The sequence below is a fragment of the Marmota marmota genome, unplaced genomic scaffold (genome assembly GCF_001458135.2).
Source record: "Marmota marmota marmota unplaced genomic scaffold, marMar, whole genome shotgun sequence".
NCBI lineage: Eukaryota > Metazoa > Chordata > Mammalia > Rodentia > Sciuridae > Marmota > Marmota marmota.
Window position 1 is genome coordinate 39,864,966 of NW_026000082.1, and position 9,826 is coordinate 39,874,791.

Genomic DNA, 9,826 nt, shown 5'->3' on the forward strand with positions numbered 1-9,826 from the left:
TCCCTCCCCCTCCCTTCCTCCTCCTCCTCCTCCTCCTCCTCAGCTCCCTTCCCTCCCCTCCCCTCCCCCTCCTCCTCCTCCTTCTCTTCTCCTCTTTCTCCTCCTCCTTCTTCTTATTTGCAGTACTGGGCGTTTGAATCCAGGGATACTTTCCCACTGAGCTACATTCCCAAGACTTTATTTTCTCAGACAGGGTCTTGCTAAGTTGCTTAGGGCCTTGCTAAGTTGCTGAGGCTGACCTTGCACTTGTGATCCTTCTGTGTCAGCCTCCCGAGACATTGGGATTACAGGTGTGCGCCCATGTGCCCAGTTTATTTTCTATTATAAAGAAGGGTCTCACTGAATTGCCAAGCTGTCTTTGAACTTGCAATCCTCCTGCCTCATCCTCCTGAGTTGCTGAGATAACAGGCATGTGCCACCATGCCTGGCATCTCTATTTTTTTTAATGTGTCATCACAGCTGTCCCTGAAGCCACATCTTGCTCATGTTGCTGTAGACCCTCTTCCCGACTCTCCATTCACCTCACTCCATACAGAATCTTATTTCCTCCACCCTTACTTGTTGTTCTCTCTCTCTTTCTCTCTCTCTCCCCCCCCACAGGTCTCTCCATATCACCACCCACCCCATTGTTCAAATCATAGACCTAGAAGTTGTCCCTCTTTTCCTCAGCCCCCATCTCATTCTTCACAAAGGATCATGGGTGGTCGAGCAAAAAACACATCCTGAACTCGTCCTGTGCTGTCTGTCTCCATCGCCGTCACCAGGGTCAGGACAGGGTCATCTCTTCTTCCCTCATACTTGGCACCATGGTGTCTGAAGCCCTAGCTGGCCTGACCCCTGCCCACTGTCCACCTCCTCCCTACCTGCTCTGCTCTGTACATCTCAGCCATATTAGCCATCTTTCTGTTTTCCAAACTGCTCCCCATCTACTAGTTCTTTGCAAGTATTGTGCTCTCTGTCCACACCACTCGTGGCGGCCATTCACCATTCACCTTCTTAGACAGGCACTTGTTAAACACCTTGCTTAAGAGCACCCAGGACCAATCGCTCATCATCATTCCATCCCGCTGTATTTCTCCATGGCCCCAGCCCTCCCCCAGACTCATCTTGCTGCCTGGTCACTTCAGATCTATCTCCCTCTTCTAGAATCAGTTCCATGAGGACAAGGAGAGTGTCATGTGTCATTTTCAGTGTTGTCCTGAATGCCCAGGACAGAGCCTGACATCTATTGGGCACTGAATGTTTGTTGAATGAATAAATGAGAGAACGCATCTGCGTGGGTCTTTTCTGTCCCTGCCACTGACCTTCATGTGCATCTTTACTTCTAGTCTCTGTCTCTGCGTCTCTGTCTCCTGTCCGTAGCATCTCTTGGTATTATTTGCTCTCTCCTTTCTAAATTACGGTTTTGACAGCTTATCTCTCCCACACTTCCTGAGTAATATGTGCCCTCTGGGTACCCCCAACTGACTTCTTTCCTGCCTAGGGATCTTGTTCTCTGTCTCATATAGAGCCCCTTTGCCAAAGCCACCTCCAGGAACCTGACTTCTGCCATTCAGAGGGACGCGTGGGTGCTTTGGCCCAGGATTCTCTGAAGTCTCTTCAAGCTGCCATTATCCAATTACAATAAACTCGTCACTTCTTAGCAAGGTCGATCCCTGTCATCCCCGGAGCCCAGGAGAATACAGGGCATTTGCATAACCAACCCAAGGTGGCAAATTAATTCTCCTCTGCCGTGGCAGTCCCAGCACTAATTGATTTAAGATTTGGCAGGCAGGACAGCAGGCCCCAGTCCTGGGGGGCCCACTGCCCGCCCCCTTGCCCACACGCTGCAGTTCTCAGAGCTCTGTGGCAACCCTGGCATGGCCACAGCCCACTCTGAGAGCCGGGCTTCACCTTCTCCATCGAGGGAGGCAGGTGCTTCCTGGGGCGGCTCTAAATACAGGGAGGAGATGATGGGCATAGAGCCACCTACGTTGTCCCTGTGCTGTCCCTCCTGTCCTCCACCTGGCATGTGCTTCCAGCGGCGTCTCCAATAATGGGGATGACAGGAGCAGTAAGCTATCCACACTTTGCTGTCACTTCCCTCCTCACTGTCCCCCTGGGCCGGCTAGGCCAACAGGGAGGTGGCGGAGGAGTTGTTAAGTCCAGCTACATGGTCCCCCATGATTCAGTCTAATTCCTTAGCCTCGTTGTCACTAAGTCTACCTCCTGAGATTCTGACCCCAGCTCCAGCTCCCTGGTTATCTTTGGGTGCAAAGGCTCAGTTTCCTCATCTACGAAGGGTTCAGTAGAAGGGAGCGCCCTGGGTTTTAACCTTAGCATTCGGGATGCGGCTCGTGTGCAGGGCACATGAGGCAGAGCTGGGCCTGCGCCCCCAGCCTCTCCCCCTCCCCCTGCCAGCGCCCCCTTCACCTTTAGCTTCATGAGTCGGGGGACGGCAGAGGGGAAGGAAGGCTCTGTCCCCGGGTTTCTCAGCTCTGCCTTTACCCTTCATGTAATAGCAAGTGGGAGGAAGAGCAAGGGACCATTCAGCAGACAGGAACAGGGAGGCCCAGGAGGTAGAGAGGGAGCTGGGAGGTGCCCGGCTGGAGGGCTGGGGAGGCCTGGAGGGCCCAGACTGTTTCTGCCACTCGCTGTGGGTTTTGCCTGGCTTAGGCACCTTGGTGGTACTCGATGTCCACCTGGCAGGAGCAGGAGGAGGGACGGGGTGGGGGCTGCACCTAAAGTCCATTTCCACCGTCCTTCCATGGCCCACCAGCCCCCATTAGGAAATGCTTCCTGTTCAGGCTTTGCCACAACAGCTGACCGTGTGACGGGGGATGTGGGGGCTTTCACCTCCCTCACTTAGACTCGGTGTTCGTCCCTCATGGGTCCAGCAGAGACTGTTGCCAACACCCCTCCCCCCCTCAGCCCTGCCGCCGTGGGCTCACCTTCCGCTCCGCACTGCTGTCCTTCTTTGTCCCTTTAATGAAATCGGTTCTTCCCTTCAAGTGCTGGTCAAACTCTCCCAGGGTCATGTCCCCTTTCTCCATGAGGACATGTGGCATGTAGGGTTCTGCGGAGATGAGATCAACTCTCAGAACTTGTATGGGGTGCGGGGAAGGCCAGAGGCTTGGTTTAGGGGACCAGATCTTCCCGGGGCAGATCCTTCTTGGAGCAGGACTCCAGCTCCTTGGCCGCCTGAAGCCGCGTGGGGCTGGGGAGAATGCCTGAGCTGAAAGGCAGGACAGCCTGGTGGCCACAAACGACTCACCACCCTGTCTAGGCCTCAGTTGACCCATTTGCAAGATGGATTGAGGCTGGGATCAGGGTCTCCACTAAGCTTAGAATTTCAAAAATCCTTTGAGTCGCTGACCTGGTGACAAAGGTCCCAGTGGACAGATGAGACCCCAGGCCTCTGGAACAGCTTAATTCTGCCATCTAGAGCTAAGAGTCCCGGGAGCCAAGTGGCTGGTCCTACCCCCACCCTTCCCTTGGCTAGGTTCCACAAGGTCAACGCTCTGCCCGGGGGCGGGGGGTGGGCAGCCTACCGCTGGGGTGGATGAGGATCTCCACGGGGCGGTCGAAGGTGTGCTTGTTGGCCAGCGTGATGATGATGCTCTTGGCTGAGCGGGCAGAGGGGGCGGCATCGGCGCGGATCTCATGTGTGGGACTCTCCACCCCTGAACGGCACAGGAAGGCAGAGAGGGTGGGAACAGGTTCAGGAGCCCCAGAATACATGGAAACTCAGTGGGGGACACAGAGACCCAGGCCAGAGATGGCTCCTGGTTTGCTATGTGGCCATGGACGGGCCACCTCGCTTTCCCCATCTGAAAAATATGGGCTTAGATAGGTGGTGTCTAAAGGCCCTTCCCACACTGGCCACAGGGTCCAGTAGGGGCCAGAGAAGCTGCTTCCCCTTCCGGTGCACCAAGCACCCAGCATGCTGCTGAGCTGATAGGAAGAGCTCAACGCTCACTGGGTGGGTGCTTTTTGCATTTTGCAGTGGAATGACAAGAAACCTCGTCCCAGCATCCTCCAAAACCCCATGTGCACAGGGGCAGAGAGTCACTGGAGCCGAGGTTCCCGGCCCTGACTGCACATTAGAACCACCTGGGAAGCTTTTGAATATTCCACACCCAGGATGGACCCTGGGACCTCCGCCTGGTGAATAGGCCATTGTATGTGGCCTCCAGGAGAGGATCGAGGATGCTGTTCCCTGATGGACATTTGCCCTGGAGATGCCTTGGGGTGACAGGTGGTGGCCCTGAAAGCTGTCCTATGAAGGATTTGACTTTGAGCTGCTGGTTGGGGGAATGGGACAGTGGGCTCCAGGCAGCTCCGTGTGCTGCAGCTGGTCACCTGTCTGGGCCAGCTGGCTCCTGCCCTCCAGTTCCTCTCGTCCTCTCCCTTCTGGGGCCCCTTTGGGCCCCACCCCAGCAGGGCCCCACCCCAGCGGGGCAACTCTCTCACCTGCGAGCAGACATGGCCCCCGGATCTCTAGTTGGAAGTTGAAGTCATATTCCATGGGGTTGGACGCCTCGGTGTCCAGGAGAGTGGCCAGGCACAGCCTGTTCCAGGAGTCCATGGTGCCAAAGCAAGGCTGGTGTTTGCTAGGGAGGTAACAAGTGCAGGCGGTGGCAGGGGTGGGCACAGGGTAAGGCAGGGCCAGCGTGAGAAGACGGTGAGTCCCAGACAGCCCCGCTGGCCGAAGGGGCTGAAGGGCTTCCTCCACCCCAGACCCTGTTCTCCCTTCTCAGCTGACCCCAGGGAGGCCCTGCCATTTACATGCACAGGCCAATTGCAGATGATCCATAGGCTGGCGTTCCCTTGCTTGAGACTGGCTTGTGCCACAGATTCTCTGTGTGCCGGGCATCCTCAGCCTGGCCATTATGCCCGCTGACTTCTCTCCCTTCCTCTCCCACCCTGCTGTAGCCATACTGGCCACCCCTCTGTAGTAGCCATCCTAGCCTTTCTGCTGCTGCTCAAACACGCCGAACCTGCTGCTGCCCCGGGGCCTTTGTACTCAGTGCTCTCTCTGTCCCAAATGTTCTTCCCTTAGAATATTTCCATGGCTTGCTCCCCTTATTCAAGTTCAGCCTCAGATGTTGCTTAATCCTTCTCTCTTCTAACTAAACCAGCACCCACCCCACCCAGTCTTTCTGATCCCAATTCTGCTGGGACCAACACAGGGACACTTTCCTAGAAAATGACCTCTGCTGTAGACGCCCAAGGCCATGACCCCCTCCTTTCCCCTCCTACTCCTCCAGGGGAGTACAGAGGACTGTCTGGGTCCTGGGCTTGTCCTTTCTCCTCTTGCCTACTGGAAACCCTTTTAATGCTTCCTCGCTTTGGGGAGAAGGGCAAAGTCTTTGCTGGGGCCAAGGGCATCTCAGGCCTTGCAGTTTCATCAAAAGCCACCTGGGCTTCAGCTCCTCTCTAGGGCCGTGTCCTTGCTGCCTCTGCGATTCTCCAGTCAAGGAATACCCTTCTCTGTGCCTACGTCCTCCTCATGGTCAGCTCTCAGCAAAGCCTGGTTTGGTCTTTGGACATCCAGGTCGGGTCCCTCTTTTCTACCTTTAGCCCAATGAACTTCTCCCTCATTGCACTCATTACATAATTCATTATGTCTTCAAGGATGTAAATAATTATTTACATAATGATCTGAACTCTTCCTCCAAGTTTCTAAATGGCAGAAATCATGTTGGTGTCCGTCCCTCTCTATCCCTAACATCTGGCCCAGTGTCTAGCACACAGTAGCTGCTCAGAAAATGCCTCTTAAGCGAGTTTAAAAATAAACCCTGGAAGTTCTGATCCCAATTCTGCTGGGACCAACACAGGGACATTTCAGGGAGACTCTTAAGTGCCCTGAGAGTCAGGAGCAAATTATTCTCAGGCAGAGCCTCACCTTCTGCTGTGTCCCTGTCCTGTGCCCGGCTGCGTCCATCTGATGGACTCTGCTGCCCCTGCCCCACTGGCGTGATCTGGGCGTGGCCTCCTTACCCCTGGGCCTGCTGGTTGGAGGGGCTGGTGCTCTTGGAACAGAACTGAGGCACGGTCGGGGTGCAGACGGCAGGCAGAAGAACCCTCACAGCCCCGCTGGGCAGGGTCGGAAGCTCGGAGGAGGTGCTGATGAAGACGGTGATGTTCTCCATGGGGGCGATGGTCCCCAGGTTGACCACGAACAGGATCCTCTCCAAATCCTCATCCAAGGCCACCTTTCCCGGTGTGCAGGAATGAGGGGTGATGGAAACCCCCTCTGGAAGAATGTTCCCTAAGTGCCAGGCTGGTGTCAGGGGCTGTGCATGTATTGGCTCTGATCCAATCTAAGCTGGCTGCATGGTAGGTTTGAGCAGCCCCGTTTTGCTGATGGCAAGACTGAGGCCCAGTGTGGAAGTGCGATTTGTTTAAGTTACTCAGCCAATAACTGACCCAGGGCTGTACTTCCCACTTCACCTTGCTGAAGGTCACACTGCCATCCCACCCATCCTATTCCCCCATCCAGAACCTAACAGAAGTGCCTCATCTTTGGGATCCATGCTGTTGCTCACCATTTCCTTTATCTGAAAGGTCTGGTCCCTCATCTCTTCTTAGCCAGTCTCACCCATCCACCAACCTCTCCATGAGAACCACCCTGGTCACCCTTGACCTCTCTTTCCCTCCTCTAATGTTACCCAAGACCTTTCTCGGCACAGCCACTTTGGATGTTCCAAATCATGGTAACTCCTGGGCATGTCTCAAGTTCCAGGTCACGAGAACTCAACTCAAGGGCACTTTGAGCGTGGCCCATAATGAGTGCTCCTTAAAAGATTCTTGAACATCTTGATGTCCTCAATCTTGACCTCAGTCATAGAGTCCCTGGTCAGAATCTCTTCCATCATATGATGACTGGTCTGGGTTCAAGCCCTGGCTCTGCCATTAACCTGCTGTGTGACTTTGAGCCAGTCACTATCTTTCTCTGAGTCTCAGTTTCCTCAATAGCAAGAATCAGTGGCCAAGCTTTGAGTACTTTCTGGGGTGTAAGTGATTTGGTGAAGCACTGGGTGGCTTTAATTATTTATTCCACTTACACATGAAGTTACAATTTCTTATCTAAGCTCACACCCCTCATGAGCAATAGGGTAGAGTCAGAGCTCGGTATGAGTCACTCTAAGCCTCTGAGATGGAATGAGTTGCTCTTCTGTCCTCCAGAGATGCCTCAAAACCCCTTTTCTTCCCTGCCCTCCTTTGATTCCCATCCCGCTTTGGAGGAGAGAACAGGAACAGTAACCTGTTTATAGACAATGAAGTGGGAAGTTCAGAGAACTGAATTATTGGCTCAAGGTCACACAGGACGCCACCTGGGGATTCCTGCCCTCCCTGCCCTGTGCCAACGCTGCCCTTGCCATCTGCCCGAGGCTCTGACCCAGGAACCCTCCAGCCAGGCCCAGGCCCTGCCACAGCCCTTCGGGTCTCCTTACCTGTGACAGTTGAGGATCTGATGCGGGAGGTGTCCAAGTGACCACTCTCCAGCTTGGCTTTGTCCTTGATCTGTACCGTTACGATGCGGTCAGCAATGACTGCCTCGAAGCCGATCACTGTGGTGTACTCATCCAGAGGGTACACGAAGAGGCCTGCCGGAGTGGGGCCAGCATTGTGGGGTGCCCGGCACCCCTGCACACCCCAGTTCTGGAAAGGGAGCCTTTGGCCTGCCCCATGGGTGGGGCCTGGTGGGTGAGAGTAGGGGCCCGGCCTGTGTGGGCAGGGGCAGCTGCGCCTGGCTCTGGCCTGCTCTTACTGTGCAAGCGGGCAAGCCTGGTGTGGCCAGAAGTTCTGATTTTCAAAGAGCGTGGACCTGGATTTGTAGGTGACCTGTCACATCGGTCTAATGGAACACATTTGGGTGGTGAATTTGGTCTTTGGCCACCAGTTTGCCATGCTGCACTGGGGGCTGGGGCCTTGGAGGTTTGAATCCAGACCTTGCTCATTTCCTGGCCAGCGACCCCAGAAAAGATATTTAGCATCTCTGAGCCTTGTGGCCCCGCCTGCAAGATGCAGATGATGAAGCCAACTTGCAGGACTGCTGTGGCAAAAAAAATAGCCGCCACTTACTAAACTGTGTGTTCTGTATTTTTACATCTTAGTGCTTCTCAAACTTTGAGAATGACCTGGGAGTCTTGTTAAGGTGCAGGTGCAGGTTTAGGAGACCTGTTGCATTTAAGGAGGGTTCACTTCTTCTACCTTGCAATGCTGGAAAGTCAGGGCTGTGTCTGTGGTGAACCCTGTGCAAACTCTCACTGGCTGTCCCTCCTGGCCTCAGGTTCCTCATCTATAAAATGGGGGCACTTGTTCCTCCTGCACGTGGAAAGCTAGGGGGCTGCCTCACAGTTGTTTAGTCTCCCAGGTCCCCGAGGCGGGGGACTTGTTTTAGGTCTCCTTCTCTGGATTCCCCCAAATAGAGGAGCAGGGCCATCTGCTTTGCCTGGATTTTTGAGAAGAAAGTTTCCCTGATAATTCCTGTTGGTCCCCAGGGCAGCAGTGAAATAATTCCAGAACCTCAGTGGGGGCCGGAGTTCAGTTTGTGGTTGGGAGGCTCCGTCACCATGACTAAGGAGGGAATCCTGGCCACAGTTAGCCTCCCTGGCCACAGTTAGCTAACTCACCACGCCCTTCCTCCACAGAAGGAGAGGCATGTGATTTCCAAGGAACGATGCGTCTGTCCACACCCTGACTGGCCACGCTGATGATTCCCCTCCCCACAACCCCTGGCGTCTGGACAGGCAGAGAGGAGCATGCTGAGTTGGGGGGGGGACCGTGGGCTTCCCCAAGGTCCTAGGACCCAGAGCCATGCCTAGAACTAGGCTCCTGGCTTGGGCCGAATCTTGACTCTTCCTGGGGGAGTTTCCCTGGAGCAGGTGCAGTGAGCGTGTCGTGAGGGACACAAGGAGCACTGGGACAATTGTCGGGGGCTGAGCCTAAACCTCCTCAGCTCAAATCCGGACCCTCTTTTGATTATCTTTGTGGCCTGCAGAGCAGAACTGGAAAGGCTATTTTATTGACAAGGAAACTGAGACTCAGGGAGGTCGCTTGATGCACCCAATGTCAATCATCTAGTAAATATCGGGACAGGGACTCAACCTGGAGGTGGGTGTGGCCCCGGGGACATCCCAGAGGGAGTTCTTACCCTGGAAGGGCTGAGCTTCCAGGTTGCCATAGGTGAGTGAGGCGGTCAGGCCCAGGGCGTAACCACTGACGAAGGAGGTGACATCAGACGCTGTGAGGGGCAGGGCTGCCCCGGTTAGGCGGTTCAGCAGGCCAGGCATCCCGCCAGCTACTCAGCCTCCAGGGCCTGCAGGAGACAGGGGAGGCAGGAGATGGGAGAGGCCCCACCCTCCCCAACCCCGGTGTTCCTGTCTCAGACTCCCGGGTACTCAGAGAGCCTCTCCTTTCCCCCAAGGCCTCCCAGGAGTGAGCCCCGGGGTAATTACATGGCCCCTGGGAGGAGTGGCCATTCTCCTCCCTTGCGTTTCACAGGTAGAGAAGTGAGGCCTGCTAGGATTCTTTCAGAGTCAGCCTAAGTAGCTTCTGTCCAACCTAGAGCACCCCGTAATCTGTGCTGGGTTGGGAGCCCCACCTCATCCCTTTGTGAATCCCATGACCCTGAGCCTCAGATTTTCTTCTGCAAAATGCCACCAAGTCCCCGCTCCTCGACTGCACTGGAGCTGCCCACAACAGGCGACAGCTAGGCTGGGGTGGGGGCGGGAGGAGCGCTCCCAAAGACGCCCAAATGAAGGTAGCCTCTGACCCTCCAGGTGCACAGGCCAAAATCCTGGGAGGCCTCTGGGGCACCTGTTCCTTATCACCCCCA

The 9,826-nt window shown here is 55.2% G+C and overlaps 1 protein-coding gene across 4 annotated transcripts in view; it reads right to left on the reverse strand.

Annotated features, from left to right (window-relative positions):
* The window catches only part of Vwa5b1 (von Willebrand factor A domain containing 5B1), a 40,907-nt gene extending 31,602 nt beyond the window's left edge, over window positions 1-9,305 (reverse strand). For 3 of the 4 annotated variants that reach the window (XM_048816193.1, XM_048816192.1, XM_048816191.1), the window contains exons 1-6: window positions 9,143-9,305; window positions 7,440-7,592; window positions 5,983-6,253; window positions 4,453-4,592; window positions 3,531-3,662; window positions 2,931-3,055 (exon numbers count right to left, since the gene is read on the reverse strand). In XM_048816193.1, coding sequence (XP_048672150.1) covers window positions 2,931-3,055; window positions 3,531-3,662; window positions 4,453-4,592; window positions 5,983-6,253; window positions 7,440-7,592; window positions 9,143-9,281 — 960 coding nt within the window. In that variant the 5' untranslated portion in view covers window positions 9,282-9,305. Of the gene's footprint in view, window positions 1-2,930; window positions 3,056-3,530; window positions 3,663-4,452; window positions 4,593-4,767; window positions 5,114-5,982; window positions 6,254-7,439; window positions 7,593-9,142 lie in introns of those variants that run through there. The other variant, XM_048816194.1, reaches the window with a different exon arrangement.
* Between the last annotated feature and the right edge of the window lie 521 nt (window positions 9,306-9,826).